The sequence below is a fragment of the Thalassophryne amazonica genome, chromosome 14 (genome assembly GCF_902500255.1).
Source record: "Thalassophryne amazonica chromosome 14, fThaAma1.1, whole genome shotgun sequence".
Classification (NCBI taxonomy): Eukaryota; Metazoa; Chordata; class Actinopteri; order Batrachoidiformes; family Batrachoididae; genus Thalassophryne; species Thalassophryne amazonica.
The window spans coordinates 43,844,221-43,870,153 of NC_047116.1; the positions used below are offsets into that span (position 1 = coordinate 43,844,221).

General features: G+C 38.7%; 1 protein-coding gene across 1 annotated transcript in view; it reads left to right on the top strand.

Moving 5' to 3' along the window:
* Nucleotides 1-23,216, top strand: part of epha3 (eph receptor A3) — a 357,435-nt gene extending 334,219 nt beyond the window's left edge. Inside the window, exons 16-17 of the mRNA XM_034187249.1 lie at nt 7,758-7,913; nt 21,435-23,216. Of these exons, the coding sequence (XP_034043140.1) occupies nt 7,758-7,913; nt 21,435-21,540 (262 nt within the window). The 3' untranslated portion in view covers nt 21,541-23,216. The remainder of the gene's footprint in view (nt 1-7,757; nt 7,914-21,434) is intronic.
* Nucleotides 23,217-25,933: the final 2,717 nt, after the last annotated feature.

Genomic DNA, 25,933 nt, shown 5'->3' on the forward strand with positions numbered 1-25,933 from the left:
AGCCAGAAAGTACCAGCCCTGCTACCATAAGACCAAATATGAATAAATTCTCGACAGCCTCCACAGAGAATGGCGCTAAGCATGCCACACGCCACGACTCCCAGGAGTCGAGAACATAGCCCGCAGGATACGTTCCATCTGGGCAGGTAGGATCCCCCTGTCCTGACTTTCTTGTAGAAAAGATTGTGTCAATAGCATTCAGAGACCAGCTGATCAATTCCATGGTTAATCAAATAGTAGTCCAATAGATCCAGTATCCAATATAATTTGAGGAATTCACAGTCTGGTGAAGTAGGGACTTGAAGGTTAAAGCAGAGAGCAGAGATAAGGGAGAGTGGAGGAGATGCGACTGCCCTCGTCAGAGTCCCAAGCTGTATGCTCCAGCTGCTCGTACTGTGTTCCCGCTGCAACGGTTTCGTGCACGCTCGTATGCATGCACGGAACCATCCCAGCAGGCCCATTCATGCCTGCCCGACCATGTGTCCCTCCCCATGTCGGCTCGATGTTTTTGTGGTTCGCTCATATGAGCTGTTTAGCCATGATTCGCCCTGATTTGTACTTATTCATACTATGTGTGAAGTGGCCCTAAGACATGGTTGACATTGAGATACAAAGAGACACGTAAATACAGTTATTTTAAGAAAAAGATTGACATTCATCCAACATGGTCAGACATATACAGTATACACACACACACACACACACACACACACACACAGATACAGGAAGGAATAAACACAGTTAGTGTACATGAAGCACAAACATATGGATGTGAATAGAGTAGTTATAGATAATGTGAGTCACGGATATTTACGTTTTTGTGAAATGTGTGGATTGATATGTGAGCCACATGTGAGGCTTACATTCTACCATTTGAGATAGAAATAATATAAATTTTGATCCAATGCAAACATTTAAAAGCCATTTGGCACAAATTAAAGAAACATACTACTTGCACTGCAAAATAATAAAGAACCGTATTCAGTTTGGTGTTGGCATATCAAATTAAAAGGATGTTGAACAAAGAAATATATGAGTTAATACATTTGATTGCTGCATTTGATGATTAACTTCACACTGTTCAAGGTTAATATCATTATCTATCTAACTTGAGAGGAGTTGGCAATAGAGTAAGGTAACATTCCTTAGTGTGTTTTAAAAAGATACCTACAAACTAATTCCATGCTTTCTTAAATTCAAATGAAACACAATATCAGTTACTGAATTAAGTGTCGAAGCTTGAAGAAGAATAGTGCAAGGATACAGACATTATTAGTGTGCGTAGTAATGTTCAAAATAAAGTTTTTGAAAACAAATCCCATAAAACTTCATAATAAAGAACTGAGTTGATAATAAGCACTTTTTATGTCATTTGGTACTATTTTTTGATTGATATGCTATATTATATTATAATTTGAATATAGTATTTTGTATTGTTTTTAAAAAATCAGTTTTATTATCAATTATATGAAAATAAAATGATTCCTAATACAGATTATTGGAAGAGAATCAGCCAAAATTGAAAAAAAAAAAAACATTTAAAAATATTTGAAACACAGTGCCCCACCTCCTGAACACAGTTTATTTCAACTTGAACTCACAGCAAATATAAGATTTATTCAGCTTATACAAAATGTTGGAAAATATAACATTTTTATTCAGGTTATGTACTTACTGAAATGTTGTGTAAATAGTGAGAAATTTGTTGGTGTTGGCAAAAAAACATGTTAACATCTCTCATTATTGTCAAGTTAAACTCAGTTGCAAGGAACACTGAGAGCATGCATGCCTTTCACAGTAAAAGCATTTGCTGGGATGCTGGCATTAAACATTTTATGATGAAATGGTGCAAGCAACATGAACTATCTGATGTTGTTTAACTTTGCTACCAGTAACATCAGCGAGCCACGCCATCTTGGAAGTACAAATGTTACAATGATAATCAAAAGAAAGTCTTCAAAATAAAGAATTTGAAAATTAATTCCCCAAACTTTCATAATAAAGGATGCACATCATCAAGTCATGCACAAGCCATATCGTAAAGCATACAGCAGTCGGATACTGTGGAGACTTTTAAATCACGTTTAAAGACTCATTTGTTTTCTTTGTTTTATCATTAGTGTTATGATGTGTTTTTATTCTTGTATTCTTTTATGGTTTTGTCTTTTTATTGTGTTTTTAAAATTTTAATTAAGTTTTTTTCTGTTTTTTTATGTTGTGTGAAGCGCCTTGAAATGATCTCATTATGAATTGGCGCTATATAAATTAATAAATTTGAATTTGAATTTGAAAGCTGTGGTCGATCTGACAAAAGTCAGCCACATACCCACACAAAGACACTTCTTGCTTTATAGATAGATTTTTAGATTCTTTCCAAGACCACTCTATTTAAATGAAGTGTGTGAAATAAAAGTGTGATAGCGCACAGCCATGCATTCTAATGGCATCACATATACAGTAGTCATTAACATGAGGCAGTTAGTATGATTGTGTGAACATGACCAAAACCAACAAACACTCAAAAAAGAAAAGTTGTAAAAGAAAAGAAAAGAAAAGAACTGCAATGATGCCCACAAGAGAAGAGAGTATAAAAATGGTGTTGCGTGTATTGCCTTTGCATAACTCCACTTAATTTAAAGGTGGCCCAAATTCCATTTTATACATGAACAAAGCATTTTCCTGCCTTTATGGCATTCTGTGCAGAGAAAGACGCAACACTTCTTCTGACCTCCTGAGATTTCAGTTGTGCTCATTTAGTGAATGTGACCCATGGCATGGGCAACTAACACATCTGTCATGGCACCATCAATGCTGAAAGGTACATCCGTACCTTTCCGCTTCGTAGTAAAAGAGTGTGGGTACTAGACTGCCCTGTCTGCAGTCCAGACCTGTTGCCTATTGAAAATGTGTGGCGCATTATGAAAAAATACGACAAAATACGACAACGGAGACCCCAGACTGTTGAAGACCTGAAGTCGTACATCACGCAAGAATGGGAAAGAATTCCACCTGCAAAGCTTCAAGTTACGAGGAGTGACCAAAAAGTATCAGACCTTTTTATTTTTATCAAGAACCATATGGATTTGAATCATGTGTGCTTGCATGAGCCAACCTTGAACCTTCACGCGCATGCGTGATTTTTTTCATGCCTGTCGGTTGCATCATTCGCCTGTGAGTAGGCTTTGTGTGAGCACTGGTCCTCACCTCTCGTTGGATTTTCATTACGAGGTGGAACGATTTGGTGCTTTGCTGCATCAAATTTTTCCAGAAACTGTGAGAGACAGCCAGGTGGAAACCATTCGGAAGATTCAGACGGCTTTCGGTGACGATCCTATGGGCATCACACAGATTAAGGAGTGTTACAACCGGTTTAAAGACGGCGCACAATGGCGGAGGGTGCGCCGTGCTCTGAGCGGCCATCGACAGGCTGAAACGACCAGATCATTTCCAAAGTGAACACTGTGTTGATCCGGGACGTCGTCTGACTACCAGAGAAATTGCAGAAGAGGTGGACATCAGCACTTTTTCGGCACATTCCACTGTTACAGGACATTTTGTCATGAAAGACGTGCAGAAGTTGGAAGTCTCACAGGACATGTTGTGACATGTCCAGCTCTTACACAATTCCTCGGATACTCACTCGACTGAAAAGCCACCGAAAGCCGTTTGAATCTTCCGAATGGTTTCTACCTGGCTGTCTCTCACAGTTTCTGGAAAAATTTGATTCAGCGCTGCTCCAATCGTTCAGACATTTTCCTCGCAATGAAAATCCAACAAGGGGGGAGGACCAGTGCTCACTCAAAACCTACTCACAGGCAAATGACAGGCGTGAAAAAACTCATGCATGCACACGAAGGTTCAAGGTTGGCTCATGCAAGCACACGTGATTCAAATCCATAAGGTTTTTGAAAAAAATAAAAATGTCTCATACTTTTTGGACAGACCTCGTAGTGTCCTCAGTTCCCAAATGCTTATTGAGTGTTGTTAGAAGGAAAGGTGATGTAACACAGTGGTAAACATACCACTGTCCCAACTTTTTTGTGATCCATTTTTCATTTTTTGCTAATGTTTTACTTTCAACTGTGGGAATACATTTTAACATGGGCTTGTTAAAAAAGCTACACAAAGTAAGCCCATCAAGGATAAGAGTTACATAATTTTCCTCCCTTTTCACCACCAAAGCAACAGTTTTCAACATCTTCTGCTGATGTATTCTGCAGCCTTTAGGATATGGTTTGAGCTTGCATTAGTTACATTTGAGTGACTACTACTTATGCCGTCATGGAAAATTCATTTGCCAAGTCAGAATACCTCATATGTCTGTACGTACAGTGATGACAGGTTCAAGGTTTAGATTTATTGGCACATAACAGTTTTACACAGGGGTAATTGAAAGTGAACTGATGTTTAAATAAATAGAAAATGTGACATTAAAAACATTGAAAAAATAGTGTATGAGGTGAATGTACAGTCTTGTTTGGTTATATGGAGCGAGGATCAGCACTTATTGTTCAGCAGCCTAATGGCCTGGTTGAAAAAACTAACTTAGTCTGTTTGTTCAGCACTGGATATTCTGGTATCGCCCACCTAGTGGTAGCAGTGTGAACAGATCATAGTTGGGGTGATTGGTCCCCTTGATGATCTTTATGCCTTGGGAAGCTCACCTCCAACTTTGTGTTGTACAGTTTCCACCACTTTTTGTCATGCTCTGCAAGCAAAGGGAGTTCCCACAACAAGAGGTGATGCAGCTTGTCAGGATGCTTTTGATGGTGTTGCTGTAGATTGACCTGAGGATGGGGGGACTCAACTGAGTCATATATATATATATATATATATATATATATATATATATATATATATATATATATATATATATATATATATATATAATTATCAAACCCTTACAACAAATAAATGCAATAGAGGTTTGATATGTTTTACTGTTTAAATATGAACATTATTATACTCAACAAAAAAATAAACGCAACACTTTCGGTTTTGCTCCCATTTTGTATGAGATGAACTCAAAGATCTAAAACTTTTTCCACATACACAATATCACCATTTCCCTCAAATATTGTTCACAAACCAGTTGAAATCTGTGATAGTGAGCACTTCTCCTTTGCTGAGATAATCCATCCCACCTCACAGGTGTGCCATATCAAGATGCTGATTAGACACCATGATTAGTGCACAGGTGTGCCTTAGACTGCCCACAATAAAAGGCCACTCTGAAAGATGCAGTTTTGTTTTATTGGGGGGGATACCAGTCAGTATCTGGTGTGACCACCATATGCCTCATGCAGTGCAACACATCTCCTTCGCATCATGTGTGAAGAGAACACCTCTCCAACGTGCCAAACGCCAGCAAATGTGAGCATTTGCCTACTCAAGTCGGTTACGACGACGAACTGGAGTCAGGTCGAGACCCCGATGAGGACAACGAGCATGCAGATGAGCTTCTCTGATACGGTTTCTGACAGTTTGTGCAGAAATTCTTTGGTTATGCATACCGATTGTTCCAGCAGCTGTCCGAGTGGCTGGTCTCAGACGATCTTGGAGGTGAACATGCTGGATGTGGAGGTCCTGGGCTGGTGTGGTTACACGTGGTCTGCGGTTGTGAGGCTGGTTGGATGTACTGCCAAATTCTCTGAAACGCCTTTGGAGACGGCTTATGGTAGAGAAATGAACATTCAATACACGAGCAACAGCTCTGGTTGACATTTCTGCTGTCAGCATGCCAATTGCACGCTCCCACAAATCTTGCAACATCTGTGGCATTGTGCTGTGTGATAAAACTGCACCTTTCAGAGTGGCCTTTTATTTTGGGCAGTCTAAGGCACACCTGTGCACTAATCATGGTGTCTAATCAGCATCTTGATATGGCACACCTGTGAGGTGGGATGGATTATCTCAGCAAAGGAGAAGTGCTCACTATCACAGATTTAGACTGGTTTGTGAACAATATCTGAGGGAAATGGTGATATTGTGTATGTGGAAAAAGTTTTAGATCTTTGAGTTCATCTCATACAAAATGGGAGCAAAACCAAAAGTGTTGCGTTTATATTTTTGTTAAGTGTATAAATAACTATAACTATATCCAACAGCCAACCAATGTATGTCACACTGCCTTTGGGATTGGCAGCCCCCATGTCGCATCGCACAGCATTTGCATGAAGTAGATTCCTCATTTGTTTTGACCCCACCTAGCTGGTGGAATAGCAACCACTTGCCTCTTACCCACTCTCATTGAAAGGGAATGGCAGCTGGTCACTTTGCCTCTGTCTCGTTTAGCTAGGGTGACCAATAGTGTCCTCAGTTCCCAAAAGTTTATCGAGTGTTGTTCGAAGGAAAGGTGATGTAACACAGTGGTAAACATACCACTGCCCCAGCGTTTTTGAAATGTGTATTCAATTGAATATATGTTGAAGAGGATTTGCAAATCGTATTCTGTTTTTATTTACGCACATGTTACACAACGTCCCAACTTCATTGGAATTGGGGTTGTATATGGAGAGCTGTTACACCTGTGTGAAGGCTCCAACTGTCATTTCTGCTACTTGATGCACAGGTCAAAGGGCTGGGATTGAATAGCCGAGGAAGCAAGATTTCTTTTTATCTTGAAATTAGAGCTAATGCCACATGTAGTGGCAGAAAACAAAAACAAACATTTAGGACACATTTAAAGTCTATTTGATTTATCTGGAAATATTGAACCTTTTTACTGAAGAAATGATAAAACAATAATAAAATGCAAAATAGAATTCCACTTTAGAATTGCAGACATAATTTAACATGAGAATAACTAATAGGGCAGTGCAGTCTTGTTTGAACCCTGCATGATATTGTGGAATTTGTCCACTTATGGGGACAATTACTCCCGTTTTTCAACATATACACAGCATAACTTCACATGGAAAAATGGTGTACCATTTTGTTTTCGTTCGCAATCACTGAAGCAGTTGCAAAAAGTGGGTTTTTTTTTCGGTTCCCAGTGGAACCGAAAAAAAAAGCACCCATGCTCAAACGAGACTGTGCTGCCCAGTAGTGATCCATAGTACAACTGTATGTCATGGTCATGTTTATTTTGCCCAAAACAAGTCATAAAAAAAGAGTGTCATCTGTCATTCACATTAAAACACTCCACATGACCTCCTCATTATCTAACCAACAAAACCTTCCTTATCCCACCAGACACATCCCTCCGCCCCATCCCTGCTCCACTTACATAACTTTATACTGATGCTCCCAATGCCGACCTGGAAAGACAAATCAGTTTTCTTGTAACATGGTGTTTTGTGTGTCCAAGCAGAATATGCAGCATCATGGACCAGTCTATGTTCCTCAAATTTAAAGAATGTGGGCGCTGGATGTGAAAATGACAACAGCAAAAGTTGGAAACTAGGAATAAAGCATTTAGAGCTTCATTGTTTTCAAGATATAGTTTATTTCTGCATTGCTACTTTTTTCAGTGGTATACCCTTTCCACAGTCCACTGTGATAAATGACCAAGGATGGCTATTGTAACCGTCAATAATATGGCACAACCAAATAGATGGAAAATGTAATTACAAGTCATCCCTGCCAAGAAGATTCTGGTTTTCCATGGCAGAATTATGATTGTGGAAAAAAAATCATTTAATTTCTGGAGTTCCCTGACTATACGCATGAAATATGATCTATGTTTATCTGTGTTTTATTTTCTGCTTTGTACATTTGTATTCTTCACATATCGTCCTTTGTCTCCTTCCTGTCAGGCCAGCCAACTTGTTGTTAGACAGGAGCAGCTCAGAAGTTCCCTCAGTGGGTTCGAGGGCTGACTGGATGGATGGGATGAGGACGTTGCCCTGCAAGGAGGCATTCTCCGGGGTCAGCTACAGCTCCTGTGACACGCTGGCCAAGACCTCCACAGAGTAAGACCACCACACAAGCGCGATCATTAGCTTGACTACTGCTGGGATGCTGAAAAGTGTTTATGTCAACAGTATCCAAGGGTCTAAACAGAGATGAAGTGGCCAACACAAACCCACGCTCCCTCTCTTGTTCTGAGTTTGTTAAGAGAGCTGCTAGGGGATTTTCAAAGGTGTCCAGAGAAGACGCATGGTAACCTATAACGACAAGCCTTCAGCAGTGCTCTCAATGTTGCAAGTTTGACCACAGAGAGAGCGTGAGAGACTGAAAAGAAAGATCAATAGAGCAATAGAGAGGGAGAAAGAATGTTAGGAGTAGAGTTTTGGCTTCCATGATGGAAGGTGAGGAAATTAACAATTTGACAAATTACAGTATGGTGGAAAAACCTTTGAAAGAACAAATAAAGATGTGACTTACGAGGTCTGTCCGAAAAGTAACAGACCTTTTTATTTTTTTCAAAAACTATATGGATTTGAATCATGTGCGCTTGTATCAGCCAAACTTGAACCTTCGTGCGCATGCGTGAGTTTTTTCGCGCCTGTCGGTTGCGTCATTCGCCTGTGGGCAGGCTTTGAGTGAGCACTGGTCCAGCCCCCTCGTCAGATTTTCATTGTCCAGCATCAGAGATCTCATCAGTAGCGGCTCACACAGACATGCCCATCTGTTCGACCAGCCCACTGAACAAAGTGTCACTCTCATTTTCTTTGCTCTGTGATTAATCATTGTAGTTATTACCTCGGCCAACGAGGTTATGTTTTCGGTCGCGTTTGTTTGTTTGTCTTTCTGTCAGCAGGATAACTCAAAAAGTTTTGAATGGATGTTGATGAAATTTTGTGGAGTGGTTGGAAATGACAAGAGGAACAATTGATTAAATTTTAGTGGTGATCCAGATCACGATCCGGATCCAGGAATTTTTTAAAGGATTCTTCACCATTGCGGGATAGGGGGAATTTTGACATTCTGGTTTCTAACTCCACAAAAACAAGGCAGAAAGGCTTGAAAAAAAATTAAGGTGTAACATAGTCACATGTTCTATCAAACAACAAAGTTTGGTGATGATCGAATCCGGATTCCGGATCTGGTGATCCAGAATATGCCAAAATATAGGGAAAATACAAAATGTGTCAGTGTGAGGTGACAAATGAAGCTAGAGATGCACAACTAAGACCAAATTGTAGCTGAATCTGTACTGATTCAGTAAGGTGTCATCAGGTTTCATGTAGCTTCAAATGTTATGGAGCTAGATCCAGAAGAAAACCGCCATTACCGAAAAATCGTTTTTATACAATAACGTTTTAACTAATAAAGACATAAAAGTGATTCAAAGTTCTAGTGGTATGTTTTCATGGTCAATGATGTCAAATATACAGTAAAGAAAAGTGTATGTATCATAGTTTTGGTTGTAACACTGAATTGTTAAATAGATCACTGTGTCAAGGAGGGAATCTCTTTAGGGTCAGTGACCCTATGGCCTTGGCGGAGGTTTGCACTCTCTGAGTGCTTCTAGTTTGTTATGCAATTGTGTATGTAGTTATTGTAGTAATTATTTATATATCTGTCCTGGCTGTGGTCTCTGTGTTTTTAATGTAACATGTTGCGTGCACTGAGCCGTCATTTCCAGCTGTCAGTGCGTGGCTGGTTGGTCCCCATGTGATCTTCTGTACATAAATATCAGTATGTCAGTGTGCTCACCCCCTACCCACCCTGCACGCCACATGTGTTGAGGGGGGAGTGGGATACATACGCAAGCCACACATGTTTGGGGGGGGGGCACAGTCACACCCATGTGGGTTGCCTGGTGATGCCACACTTGTGGGCACTTAGACAATTTTCACAAACAGCTCAATGTGGTCAGCTGCTCTTAACTCTCGTACCAGGAGCGCAAATAGCCCCGCCTTTTCTAAGTGTCCAGCAAGCAGTGTTGGATGTTCGTGTGTGACACCTGGAATTTGGCCGACACCTGCCGAGAGGGGGATCAAATGAGCACTGGCAGGGACTCTCTGTCTTTCAGCCGTTGCAGTGCGCAAATGGTTGTGGCAACAGCTGTACGAGGCATTTGAGGCGGCTCCGATTTTTTAAGAATGGCATTTGACTCCTCCTTCATGCACCATTCTGCCTCAGTCGTGTTATGTGTGAAGGGCCCCTAAAGAATGTATCACTATTGTAATTTCCCAAAACTTATTTATGTTTTGAGCAGTAAATCCAACAGCCTTCTTCTGCTGACTTGACATGATCAAGCTGCTTTTAAAACTAATTATTTTTGGAAACTTTACTTGGAGTTGTTGCGTGCTGCACATTGAAACCCATTGAATGAGATTTCATTTGGCTGTGCTTCTTATTTGTTTGGCATCACCAACCCCTTTTGTTTGGCTTCACCAGCCCAATTGTCATGGTCTCTTATTCAGCCCTCCTCAATTCAAAACAGACATTTTTCAGAAACCTTCACATAAACACGTTTACTGTATCCGTGACTATTATGAAATGGAATACAGGATTTTTAACACCATCGTAATATAATTTTAACTGCATTATTTTTTTATAATATAATAATCATATTGATTTGTTCAATCATTCATTTATTTGTGTCATTTCATGTCTTTTCTCATGAACAAAAAGCAACAGAAAGAAGATAAATCTTGTATTCTCTGCTCCTTATAACAAAATAAAAATATAAACAAATAAAAACAAATAAATAAAAACAAATAAATAAAAAGAGAAATTTATTTGTTTCTTCATTTCCAACCCAGACACCATTTCCTCATCATGTCATCAAAAAAGTCATAAAAAACATAAAAAAAACACAATTGTCTTACATTTCAGCAGTTAGATTCATTGTCTTCTAATTTTCTGTGTTCTCTCATGATTTTGTCCTTATACATTTTTTTTAAAATATATAAACATTTGTACTAACTTTAAGTTCTTCATTCAATACATTCCACAGTTTAACACCATAAATGGAGGGACAATTTGATGTTTGTTTTTTTTTCTGTTTTCTGTGTTTAAACCACAGAAAAATATATAAATTCTACAATGAAATATGACACTTTTGACACAGTGTGTTTGGTTTAGTATTCTACTGTAATATACTGAAAATTAAACAGTGTATTTGTGTTTACAGTGTTTTAATGCCATAATTTTTCAGCTTTTCACTCTTAATTTCACAGACATATTTTACAGTGTAGCTGTGGAAAGATAAATACAGTTAAACCAACAGCATACTCTATCCGAGGGACTTTTTGCTTTGGTAAAGAGTCTAACATCTGCATTCTAATTATGAAGCTCCCAAACAAATCTCGGAACTTTCTAACTCTGACAGCCACCAGATGTTGATGTCGTCAGTAAGCTGGCAGCACTTTTTTTTCTCCGTAGCTCATGTTAAACTTTATTCAAAGTATTTCTTCCACAGAATCACAGAAGACAACAAGACTGAAAAGTAAATCACAATGGCAAGGAAATTTGTTGAACTTTTCTGGCATGGTTTTAGCCATTGTACAAAACACTGTCACATGGTTTTTCTAGCATAAGGAAGTTTGACCAGGAATGTTACGGGGCAAAACCATTTACCACACAGTACAGTTTATTGATGTCCTTTAATGAAGGACAGACATATATGTCCGACCGTGTTGACAGGATCTTCATGCTGAGAAAAGGTTTTGAAGGACAGATCAGATTCTGGCAAGACTCGTATACTGGCAGAGTGGAAGGAGTTATGAATCACCAACACAATCAAAACTGACAGATAGATTACACTGATGAAATGCTTTGGACCTACAGTTCAGGGTCTTTAATTCAAGCCGGCTGACTAGTTTTACATTTCTTTATTTGTAAGTCTACATTCTTTTCTCTTTTTTAATCTCTCTCCCCACCCTCTCTGCAAGCCTCATTCTCACTCTAATTCTCTGCTTGTTGGTCAAGTGATGTGGAATGTGGTCGGGTAAATTATTGGACATTACTAATCACTATGATCAAAGTGACAATTAATGCTGGTGATGGCCGTGACGGGGGCAGTTAGAGGGCGGTGATCACTGCTGCAGTCAGATGTAATGCCTGTCAATAACCTCCTAAAACAAGGGAGCCAACAATGTTGTTGCTAATTTGTTAGAACGCTACAATCTATAAATGGGTAAATGTTAAACATACTGTACGTATTTTATATAACACCATCCGCATGTACATTAGTGAAAGTTATAATGATTTATGGTGGTTGTACTAAGCCAGTTAAATGACAGCTTAAAACAAGGGCAAATCTTATCTTTAACAACAAAGAAAAGACAGACAGTGAGAGAGTGACCATTTAAGTGCAGATACCCAGGTTTAATCAGGTAAACATGAAGAATGTGTGATATTACGGAGATAAATTAAGCTGTAGTGTCACATAGTAGACTTTTATAGCAATCATCAGAGCCAGAGCTTCCTCTTTTAATATAAAAAAAACTGCACAAAGCACAAAAACTCTATTGTATTTTTTTTTTCAATTAAATAAATTATTGTCTGTGGTGTTAACATTGAAAAATGCCCATATCTCACATAATTATGGACTGGCTGCTGCTGCAGACTAGGGTTGTCAAAAGAAACTAATACTCAGATATGATTCAATACTAAAAAATTGTATCAGATTAAATGCATGTTTATAGGTAATCAATGCCAACAGTGCTGTTTTTTTTTTTGTTTTTTTTTTCCTCATCCAGTTAATACAGTTTCTCAGCACCCGGTATTGCCAACTCCTCAGTAAGAAAAGTAGCTATTGGCTGTCCAAAAAGTTGCTAGAAGTCACTAAGTTACGTCATCATCGAATTTGTATAGTATGATGTCATAACAGATACTGTAGGAAAAAAAAAACACTTGGGAGAGACCATTGAATAATTATTAACCTTTTAATATTGTTTGGTAAATTCCATATTTATAAATGCAGAGTATTGAAAAGGAATTTACATGGACTTCTGGCTGAATTTGAACAATATAAAAGTAGACTCTCTCAAATGTCACAAAACTGTTATGCTCTATAAGGAACTTTTTAATGAGAATTAATGTTAAAGAATCCCTTTACTTTTGGTACTGTACAATTTATTTTATTTTCTGTCTCTTTCTATTCATAATGATAATACTGTGAATGTTATTGTGGCCTTAATTGTTCATTTACTGTTTGTTAATGTATTTGTTGAAATAAAGTTTTGAAAAAAAAAAAACATTGCGGGAGAGACAAAATAGTGAGTAAAACCACCTTAAAATATTTAGAACTACAAATGAACTTGAATCTTGTTTATTTTATTTATTTCACCATTAAAATTGGCCATGACTTGACCAAGACTATGACTTTTCAGTCACCAAACACCAGAACACTGTCACACCAGGCAACACTGTCAGCACCACTGGTGCACACACACACACACACACACACACACACACACACACACACACACACACACACACACACACACACACACACACACACACACACACACACACACAGTGTGGAATCTGTGACTTCCAGCTTCGCTGAGAGCGTCACAATGATGTTGCATTCATGATGACTTGGAAATTCCATGTCATAATGAACTTGAAAATTCCATGTCATAATGAACTTGAAAAACAATATGGATGCATGGAGTAGCTTAGCTTTGTTGTCTCACATGGAAAATTACTGGCTCCCCCATTGTTAAATACACATTTTAATATATTTTGAGAAATAAATGCTTACAATCCTGTTTTTTTTTTTTTTTTTTTTTTTTTTTTACAATGAAAATATGTTTTTAAACTTCCGAAGTTATTGCAGAAAAACAACAAAATGAAATGCTTTTAAAACGCGAAATAAAAATATAATGTATGCTGGACACAGTTTTGGCATCCATTGAATTTCTATTTTTGTAAATTTGTTAAAGGATTCCAGTAAAGGTTCAGCATGCATTTTGTTTTTTGTTGTTGGTTTTTTTTTTTTTTGTCATTACAAAAAAATGTTCTGTTATTTCCCTTTAATAATTTTGCATTTATTTCTAAACATGTTTTAAAATGTGTACTTAAAAAAAGGGTGTGGTGGTAGTTCTGACAAATACTGCATATAAAATAAGCAATTAAATCAAATATCCAATAACTGCTGCAATGTCATATACCTTAGTTATGTTACTGTAAACTGTATTTTTGTTTTACACTACTTCAGACACCTTAAAAATAGTGTTGTCATTGATATTATTATTTGCATTGTTTTCATCTTTATTGAAAATACGCTGCTTAAATCTTTTTTGTCATTTTCCTCCCCATAGTATTGAAAATGGAATTTAGTCTTTTCCTGGGTATCAGTATCGAGTTTGAAATTCTAGTATCATGACAACCCTTTCGCCAGCTTCAGGAATTCTGCTATAATGACTGGCATGATGGTTTTTAACCAACATTTAAAGGCATGATGATGTACATTTGCAGTGTAAAGGTCCAAAACCTGGAAACATTCCTCACTCCACTGTTTGACTTCAAAGTGTACAAACGTATTTTACGAGGTCTGTAACATCAGCCTTTGTATGCGAAACCATGATGCACTGTCGGTATGAATGCAACACTTTTTTTAATCTTCCTTCACCTGACATGCAATCCAAAAGTGCACCATTTCAGCCATATCTTATGCCATCTGTCCTGGTCTGTCCTTCAATATAAAGACAAAGCAGCTCAGTCAGTTGTAGCAGTGTGCTCCTGGAAATTCCAAAGTTACATTTTTTCAGAAGTCACTTTATTCCAGGCCATAGCTGAGGCATCGTTTCTGTTTACATTAGAGTGTGGAGTTCTGTTTTAAATCTAGACTGGGAACACATATTTTCTCAGCTGCATACAATTCATTCATTCATTAATTTTCTGATGCTTATCCTTGTTGAAGGGGCCTTATGGCCCCTTCACACTTAGGGCGAGGTTTGGATGGCGTTTGTATGGCGTTTGTATGAAAACAGCGAAACAGCGCAAAACAGTTTGAAATTAGCGCACCACGAAACGTTACGCCATCGGGCAGGTGTGCACGAACCCAGTGCGAGAGTTTGTGCACACGCCGGCGTCTTTTGGGCAGGAACACACAGCGCCAGCTGTGGCACATCACACCGCTTATGTGGAGGAAATATTAAAAAACAGCTGCTACCCTTGGGACCACATCACGCTGCTTATGTGCAACATAAAAAAACAAAACAAGTTGGTACCTGTGGGACCACATCAGCAGCTTAATAATTAATAAAAAATAAATAAAATTACATGCCACCTATGGGACTCAAACCCACACCAAAACTCTGATTGTCAGTCAGAGACTTTACCACTGAGCTACAGAACTGTTCTTTGAAAGCTGCGGGAATCTGCCTCATATCAGGAAGGACATGGAGGTATTAGAAAAAAAAAAGTAAAATACACAGCATATAAAAACACCGCATTTATCAATTGAGCAAAAAAAAAATATGATCCGTCTGTTCCTCTGTAAATGAGCCATGGTCACAAACATACAGTCATGAAATGACATGAATGAGAAGCAGTTCACTCATCTCATTCATGTCCACATCTGCTGGTGCATCTCCATCCGGCTGCGCACACGTCTTGTGGACGATGCGCCGCAGTACACAGCGTCATGTGGAACAGAGCTCACTGCAGCACGTCGCCACAGTGATATATGTTTTTATTTATGTCCACTTGATAACAGCAAACAGTCACATGCATGTCACAGTGGACAGTTATTTGTCCATGTCTGTTCAAACACAGTACGTGGTGTCCAGCTGGAATGTCCAGATCCCCAGATGTCCACAGCCACTTCAGTGGGAGGACACACTTCCTGTCATCTCAGTGCACACACCAAAGCCACACTCATGTGGGACTTAGACAGATTTCTCTGCGAGTATGAAAGTGATCGTCTGCAGTCTGCTGTGGTACCAAGAGTGCCACTGGCCACACATTTCTAAGTGCCATGTGAGTAGTGTTACATGTTTGTGCGTGTCACCTGGAATTTGGTCGGCACCTGCCGTGAGAGGGTGCGATGGGTTCACACAGTGCACACTCTGTCTTTTAGCCACAGATGTGCACAAATAGTTGTAGCAACAGGTGTACAAGGCCTTGGAGGCAGGGACACCATTACACGGTTTGCACATGATTCCTGTGTCATGTGTGCAAAGTGTGCACTTTGTCCAAACTTTGCATTATGTGTGAAGGGGCCCTTACAATTGCTGGTCATGGGATATTATAAAAGTGTTTAGTGTTTCGTCATTAATGATTTTAAATGTATTATTAATTCACATATTTACAGTTTGTAAAGGCTAACATGTGGAGATCAGTATTTGTAATAAACATATTTGTTTGCTGCCCCTTAAGTTCCAGGCTTTCCATGCCTTCTTCGACTCAGCCATTAGAAATGTAAATATATGTTGTGAAAGTGTCAAAGTTTTATAGAGATTGACTTATCTCAGTAGTAACATTTATTTATTTTCTGGGTCCTCAAATTTTTGAAAATTAGAGATGCCTAGTAAGAATTTATGGAGACATGAGGACCCTGGACAGAGATGTTTGGCGATGCTGATATCTTTAGAGGATTACAAAGCTCCAGGTTTTTTAGGGTCCTGGTACTTCTTGAGTCTTACTGTGTGGTTGTGAGACTTGGATTCTTACCAGTGACCTAAGGTGAGAATTGGATGTCTTTAGTGCTAGGACTCTTCAGAGGATCCTTGGATTCCATTGGAATGCCTTTATGTAAAACTAATAAATGTTGACTTATGGATGCCTGGATGAGGCATATGACTTGCTTTGTACGGAAATGTCAGCCACAACATTTGGGCTATGCAGTGCAGATCTCTGTGCATGATTGTAGTGCACAGGTTCTCATTGTTGAGAATCTTTGTAACTGGAAAAGTCCTAGGGGATGCTCATAGTTCCCCCGGCTGTGGCCAATCGATGGCGACTTTCTGGAGATGGGTTGAGACTGGTGGTCTGCCTGGGTCATTGCCATCCAGCTCCCAAGGTTGTTCCAACCTAACTTGTCATTTGAATAAATCAGTTGATGCACAACATTGCATAAACATCTCATGGAAATGGGGAGCACTTTCAGACATCATCAGTCAAAAATGGTAGCAATGGCCAGAAACTGGGGCTGAAAACAGATATTTTCAATGGCAAATTTCTGGTGTGGTTATCCCTCAACTTCACCCATGCATTCACACACTACCGCCGGTAGCATCTGTTCAAGGAGAAGAATTGTGCCTTTTATGAACAGAGTACTCATTCACTACTGTTTTGGAGACATGTTTTGTTTTTTGTGGTTCCGTTTGTTTCCTACTGTGCATAAAATTTCTGCCTATAATCCTAACAAAACCACAGTTTCAGTTCAGAAAAACATGGTCAGTGGCAGAAGGTTTGAGATAGTCTGTTGCAGATGCACTCTGTTATTTATAGCTGCTGTTGTTTTGCTGAAAATTTGCTTTAATTACGGGAATTTTGTTATGGAAACTCTACATGAGGAATTCCAGAGTGGTTTCGTGGAGACGAAACAGACATCTGAGATGAAATATAGATACCACATTTAAATGAAAGACACATTTTACATAAGGTACTACATTATCTCCATGCTAAAGATAGATATATCATAAAATATGAAACACTGTATTAGCCGCGAATGGGTAAAATTGCATATTATAGAGAATCAAGTAGGACAAATCCAGGATTACTGAGGATTTACAATTTTGATTGTCTCTATTTCATCTATGTTATGTTTTATTGTCATTTTCCTCTTATTAGTTATACGTAGACATTTTTTCTATTCCTGCAGATTTTGCCCATGCAGTCACAAAGGTTTAATCAATGAAATGAAATGAAATGGTTTCCTCAATCGACGTGTTATGAAGCATAAATGCTTACGCAGTGTATTATGAACAAATCCACACTGGATATTGACAAAATATGTCACAAATAAAAATGCGAGAGTAAGCTTGGCCTAAACCATATTCGTCTATGATCCTTTTTCTGTGGAAGCTAAATTGGATCACTGCAGTATTTAATCCACTGAAGGCTGAAGCAACCAAGGCTAACTCAGCTACAGGGTGAGCAGCCTTGGCATTGCTCTATAGATTTCTTTATTGATTTGTACAGTCTTAATCGAGTCCTTGATATTCAGCACAAGTCTTGGAGATGTTCTGACCTCTAAAGAACAGTAATCACAGGTGGCTGCAGTTTGCTGACTCATCTGCCGGTGAAATTGAAGCCCTTTTTCGAGATGTGACAGAGAGGATGAAATACTGCATCATTTGGAGTATTCTTTTTATTTCCACAAAGTGCATATAAAGTTCAGTTCACGTATTTGAGGATGCGGTGATCTTGACCTAACCTGCTTGACAAATGAATGTAATCTGAAGTGAGGAAGCCATGACACATCTGTCAAGGAGACTGTTGTCGCATTTTGTTTGCTATAACGATGTCCAAATCTAGATTTTTTTTTTTTAAACATTGAAATATATGTAGTATATATCAGCCAATGGTTTGGACACCCTTTCCCATTTATTTGATTGGAAAGATGTGTGAAAGTCTGTACCCCACCTCTTGCCCATTGGTCGCTGGGATAGGCTCTGCCCCTTGTTATTGAGTATTAATTAAGTTAGGCCACACCCTCCCTCTTTACACACATAAATATTATTCTGTGAATGCTTAAATCCAATAAGCATTCTGGTTTATATTGCTTGGAGCTGGAAAACATGCAGAGAAATGATGATAAGGTCAAACTACTCACTTGACTAAAAGTTGTGCACGCAGTGGTGTAGTGATTGAATGAGTCATGATGCCACTGGTCAGATGTGCATGGTGATGCATATATCAAATCAAATCAATTTTATTTATATAGCGCCAAATCACAACAACAGTTGCCCCAAGGCGCTTTATATTGCAAGGCAAAAGCCATACAATAATTACAGAAAAACCCCAACAGTCAAAACGACCCCCTATGAGCAAGCACTTACTGTATATATATATATATATATATATATATCTGCAGTAGGCCGGAGGTCATAGTCTTTAAAATCCTGGTGCTTCCACTGTTATGTTTGTGAGACCTGGGCCCATATCCACAAAGCAGCCTAACGCTAAAAATAGCTCTTAATGATGTCATTCTAAGAAAAATCTCAGAATTTCACGAATTCTTAGACATTTCTTAGAGTTTTCCCTTGGTAAGATGAAAGGTGTCCACAAAGCACCTTAGGTCTTAAGACAGATCCTAAGGTGCCAAACTGGTAAGAGTAGGGAGGAGGACTTTTACGGAGCCTAAGAGTGTCTTAAACAGAGAAGATGGCAGAAAAGACAGAGAGGAAGCAGATATATTCTTCGTATGTAGGATGACAGTGAGTCAGTAACATGCTAACTGCCTGATCTACATAATTATTTTGTGTTAATTTACTGTCTTAATGTATTTAGAAATTGTTTAGGTTCTTGTTATCATACCTGCATCATACCTAGCAATGGGGTCAACCCCGCCTCCTCACAAAGATAGGATTTTCTGGTCCAATCCTTGCTCAGATCTGCTCCCAGACACCTGTTGGGTGTCTCTTAGGATGGTTGTCCTTGCAAGGATATTTTAGGCTAAGTTAGGAGCTCTTTGAGGAGGCTTTGAGATGCACCAAGGATATGGGCCCTGGATTTTAAAAACTGACAAAAAATGATGGCTGAATGTCCTTGGTAAGAGATCTCTCCAGAGCATTCTTTGGTACTACTGTAATACTGTTTGTCAATTGAGTACAACTTGGGGATACGAATCTGAAGTGTAGTACTTGCATTGTGGGGGACCACCAGTTTCAACACAGTGGCACTGTAGCAAGTTCCTCTGAGTATTATCCAACATGCAGATGTCTCAGTACTAAGGGTTTCATCAACTTAGAAAAGACCAGTGGAGCATCCATGTACTGTATGTCCTAGTCACAGCAGATATATGGTTACTTTTTGGAGATAGGAATGGACCAGTGGTCTGCTTAACTCATTACCAATGGGGAACCATCATAAGCTCTCCCAGTCTAATTTATTTTTTTAGTATGAATGGGCTAAAACATATCTGGTGGACTTTACCTGAAATTTATCCTCTTATTTTCCCTACAGGACTGTCCAAATGTTTGACTACATATGACGTTTTCTGTGAACATTATTTTCAGGCCTCCAGATGTTTGTCTTCTTGTCTTTACACTGTTTTTCCTTTGTAATGTATTACGAAGAGGTTTAATTGACATCTTCCAGCTAACTTTAAACATGCTGATGACATACAGTAAAATAATGTTTTGGGCCTGGCTGTGTCTCAGTAGAGTGGTACTCACGGAGGTCCACATCACACCAGCTTCATGCCCAGAATGGGAGCCTTCCATGGGGATCACCACTCTGTAACACCCAGCTACTCTTCACCTTCTCAGGCTCTGGATGGTGGGTCGAGGCCAGAGGCCTGGGAGCTGTAACCTACCACTAGAACCAATGATAGGCTTTCACTGGTCCGACTTTTAAAGGGATGGTTTGTTGGTTATAAATCATAAGACAATTGGACATCATAATTGCATTTTATTTTATTTTATTTTTTGTTTTTTTACCCAGAATTATATTTGTAGACCTATACAATGAAAAATCATTTTTACATGTATTGTTTTATTAGTTCACAGTTATAAAAGAAAAATGTAACTATCCCTTTATATTGTAGCGAGAGTGAAAGTCAAAATTTTGTCACTTTCAACATCTGGACTGTGAAGCTGTTTCTACAAAATATGCTTTTAGTGAATATAATTCTCTGCTTGCATCAAAATAATAATAATAAAAACTTAACATGTCTTTAAAAAAAAAAAAAAACTTAATATGCCTTTTAACATTCATATGCATTTGAACAGCATTTTCAATAACCTACGTCACTCTGTGTGTACCAAAATGTCCATGTTGTGACTGCACCATCACAACGGCAGAATTGCATCTTCTGCTAATACAGCAATACAATGATTTTATGTGGACAAACATGTAGCTTTGATATGTATTTTTTACAGTATACTGCTGATTTTTAACTACTGCCTGTCTCAAATGTGTCTTTTCTTGCACTTGCATGTAACTAATCATGTTTGAGTTCCTGACTATTTTAACAAGTTCATGGATTAATGTGAATCGTGGTACTACCAGTGCTGCTCCTTTTCATGTAGTTCTATAGTTTCCCCAACAAAGCAATACAGTTCAGCCAAATGCAGGAAAATTGGCCTTTTCTGTCACTGTGGCATTCTCATGGCATTATTTCCACCACTGACAGGGTCATAATGGCAACTGTCAGTGGAACCCCAAAGGTATGTCAAATTGTTTGTTAGTGATGGAAAGTGGAGTTTTCTTCTCCAGAGCTGAAGCAGCCCATTGGTGTTCTGGGAAATGCAGTCCTCTGTGATTGACAGCTCACAGGAAAAGGAAGGGAGCAGCATCGGGATTATGTTGTTACATGTCTTCTAGGTGCCTCATCCTCCCAAGCTGATGTTCAATTTCTACCTGCCCCCCTTGTTTCCTGACCTCTCTCTTTCTCTGGCTCTCCTTCACACTAGGGATCTAAAAAAGGTTGGGGTGACCATTGTTGGAACCCAGAAAAAGATCGTGAGCAGCCTCAAGGCCTTGGATTCCCATACCAAGAATGGACCAGTACCTGTTTAAAAAAATGAAATGAATAACAACATGAATAAACACCAGTGACCTGTCTGCCAGTCTGTACTAACAGACTGCGGTCTCTGCTCTCCAGTCTCCAGTAAATGAAGGAATTATTGGACAGTATTCAAATGAGGGTTTTGATTGTTCCCCTCAAAGACGATATCAAGCCCTGTTTGTGAAACGGGGAAAGTTGTGTACATTCTGCTCAGCTCTTGAAGTGGCTGACTCTACAACCTTTCAATCTTCCATACCCAAGTTGAGATGCCTTACAGACCAATGGGGGGTAGAGAGAGCAGCGTAGAGCCAAGGATGCCTGGATGGATTACAGACTGTATCTGGATTGAGACACAAGGCAGGGATTGGACAAATTTAATACCAGAGTTTCCCAGTGTTGACTGAGCAAGACAGTGAGAGGTCTATGATGGACAGATGTGCTCACTGTCCCCTCCCAGGTCATGGATAAGGTGATGAAATGGTTTAAATGCCTTGTCCTGAGGAGCATAGTGGATGGCAGGAGCTCATCCAGACATGAAGACTTCCTGAATTAATTCAATCTGAGTTTTTATTTTAACTACCTACATTTACTGTGTTTATCCATAACAGATCTGAGCTGGTATTCACACCTAGTCAATAATCGAGCCATTGTATTCTGTAGCTCTATCCTATAGTGTTTGCATTCAGTAGACGTATCACATTAAAGCAATAATTATGATGATTAAGTTATGTAGTTTTATCATCACAATGTATTGAACGCTGTGCATTGAAGATACAGGGGACATAACATTTTTTTTTAAGGTGACATCTTGACAATTTGTTCAATGTGCACATGAAAAGATCTTGTATAGTTACTGCAATGCCCTGTGCGAAATCTCAGGATGTACATGTTCATTCTATTTTCTATAACAGTGGGGAAAAGCCAGCAAGACCTTGAAGCAGAGCCATGAATTGAAAGTATATCCTGTAGGTAAGAGGGGAACAAGAAAAATGGGGATGCTGCAGAAGAGAAAGAAAAATCTTTAAGCAACAGCATTCAGTTTTCTGTTCATTGTTGTTCTGCTGCTAAGTGGTTTAAATTATTAGCAATTACTTGTTTATTCTTCAGGGAAGACGAGGTACAACACCATCCAGAATTTCTTTTGAATTGGGATATTCTGTACGAATGGGTTTTTTGTATGTTTCTTAGAAATTAATTCAGTTGATGTCATCACTGATAGTTTGTTCAAATCTATACCAAGTTTCTATTTTTTTCCGAATCAGTGGACAAACCATAACTTACTAACAAATCCCATATGGGAACACTAATTTTCTTCATTCATCCGGAATGCACTCACAGAAGAACTCTTTTGCTAGTTTACAAATATATTTGAGTCCATAATTCCTGGAGTTGCAGTTATTGCATAGTGTCCTGTGCCTCCTGAAATTAGACACGTTTGTATTTGGTGGTGTCAAGTAATGACATTGTCAGCACTCTTAAGTAAGGTTAACCTCTATGACAGTAGAGCAACATGGCTGGGCATCTGACTTGTGTCTTAGTTTGAAGCAATGCTGTACTTTTTATTTTACTGAGATTTTTGGTTAGTATTATGGTTGACTTAAGCCTACTGCATACTCCAGCAGATGATGGTTCCACGGCGCCAGTTCAACCATGTTTACAAAAGTATATGAATAACCCACAAGGAGAAAAAAGCATAAAAAAGGTGTGGGTTTTTTTTTGGCAGTTCACCCTTGGGGGGTGACTTGCCTACATATAAAGGTAATTTTTATGTGAGCATGCTGGTTATCCCACTGAGAAGTAAGACAATAAGAAACCAAAAGATCCATAGTGGACATGTCTGGGGTTTTTGTTGTCATCATTGTGATCCAGTTTTCATTTTTACCTTCACCAAGGAGGTTATGTTTTCGGTCACGTCCGTTTGTTGGTTGGTTGGTTGGTTGGTTGGTTTGTTTGTTAGCAGGATTACTCAAAAAATCCTCAACGGATTTCAATGAAATTTGTACCAGGGGTGTCTCTTGGCCTATCTTAGAAGTCATTAAATTTTGGTAATGATCCGGAATACGATCCAGATCCAGTAATTTTTTTAAGGACTCTTTATCATTGCAGGACATGGCCAATTTCAACATCTTTGCATCTAAGTTCATGAAGATGGGTCACAAAGGCTGAACAAAAATTAAGTTACAACACAACAATAATTTAGCATTTGTTTCTCCTCATTGAATAAACTTGTTATTAGAAAATAATAATAAAAAAAAACTTGTGTAGTTCATGCAGTTTCTCTTTATAAATACATATGCTGAAGATCTAAGGGTTTAACCACTGAATTTGAACCATGACGGTAGATGCATGAAACGACGTGGAATAAGTCTCTCTGCCAAAGGGTATTCCATGTGACGTCAGTGACCCTATGGCCTTGGCAGAGGTTTGTGCTCTCCGAGTGCTTCCAGTTTGTTGATGTTTTACTTTGAACTGTGGGACTAAATTTTACCATGGGCTTCTTAAAAAAAGCTACACAAAGCAAGCCAATCAAGTATAAGAGTTACATAATTTTCCTCCCTTTTCACCACCAAAGCAACAGTTTTCACCATCTTCTGCTGATGCATTCTGCAGCCTTTAGGGTATGGTTTGAGCTTGCATTAGTTAGATTTGATTGACCACTACTTCTGCTGACATGGAAAATCCATTTGCTAAGTCAGGATACCTACTGTAGTATGACTGTATGTACAGTGATGACAAGTTCAAGTATTAAATTTATTGGCACATAACAGTTTTACACAGGTAAAAATGAAATTTCTTATGTATCAAATACACAACTGATGTTTAAATAAATAGAAAATGTGACATTAAAAACATTGAAAAAAGAGTGTATGAGTTGAATGTACAGTCTTGTTTGGTCATATGGAACGAGGATCAGCACTTATTGTTCAGCAGCCTAATGGCCTGGTTGAAAAAAACTACCTTAGTCTGGTTGTTCAGCATTGGGTATTCTGGTATCGCCTGCCTGATGGTAGCAGTGTGAACAGATCATAGGTGGGGTGATTGGTCCCCTTGATGATCTTTATGCCTTGGGAAGCTCACCTCCAACTTTGTGTTGTACTGTTTCCACCACTTTTTGTCATGCTCTGCAAGCAAAGGGAGTTGCCACAACAAGAGGTGATGCAACTTGTCAGGATGCTTTTGATGGTGTTGCTGTAGATTGACCTGAGGATGGGGGGACTCAAACTGAGTCAGGAATTTAAAAATATATATATATATATATATGATACTGATAAATCTACCAATATATCATTATCAAACCCTTACAACAAAGAAATGCAATAGAGGTCTGAAATGTTTTACTGTTTAAATATGAACTTTATTATAAATAACTATAACTATATCCAACAACCAACCAATATATGTCACACTGCCTTTGGGATTGGTAGCCACCATGTTTGATAGCACAGCATTTGCATGAAGTAGATTCCTCTTTTGTTTTGGCCCTATCTAGCTGGCAGAATAGCAACCACTTGCCTCTTATCGCTGTAAAACACCCACTCTCACTGAACGTGAATAGCAGCTGGTCACTTTGCCTCTGTCTCATTTAGCTAGTGTGACCAATAGGGGTCCCAGTCATGACTGACAGCTTTTAAACAATGCTGTTAGAACTAGCACAGACTATAGTTGCTTTTAACAAGTCCTGAATTTGAACTGTGTTGTCAATTTAACAAATTACAGGGCAATAATATGCCTCGTCTCCATAGAGAAAGATGCAAAACCTCTAAACCTACTGTGGCACAATATGTCATGCTTTCCTAATGGGTTTTCCTAAAGGCACCACAGATGATCTTTGTTGAAGAAGTATAGCTTTCTTAATGCCACTCGGTCTCACAGTACAACATATACTCTGTATTTCAAAACTGGCACTTTGGCACTTTGTGCTGTCAGATGGCAAATATTAATCCATTGTGGTGAAGTTTTAACGCTTGTCCCAAGGACTTAGTACACAACATTTGAGCACTTTGTAAAAGAAAAAATAATGCAATACTTGGCAGGCTCCACTATAGAATTAGCATAATGGATAGGGATGATTTTGTTGGTGCTTTTAGGAAACCCGACCCTTTTCATTGTGTGAGTTCTTCCTCTGTTACCTACCCGTGGATACTGCTGGTGCTGCTATGTTTTCCATTTAGCATGTACATAATGTAAACCAACATAATGACAGCAGCTGGAGCTACAGCCCCCACTGTATGTACATGACCATCCCTATTTGTACAAATGTTTCTATGTATAAAAGAATTAATTGAAAAAGTGCATCATTTTTATTAAAAAGAGACTAAAATAATCTGTTTTATACTTTATCTTATTTTGCATTATATTTGTCAGCATTGTTTTTCTTTTCTACAAATAAAAAGACAATTATGA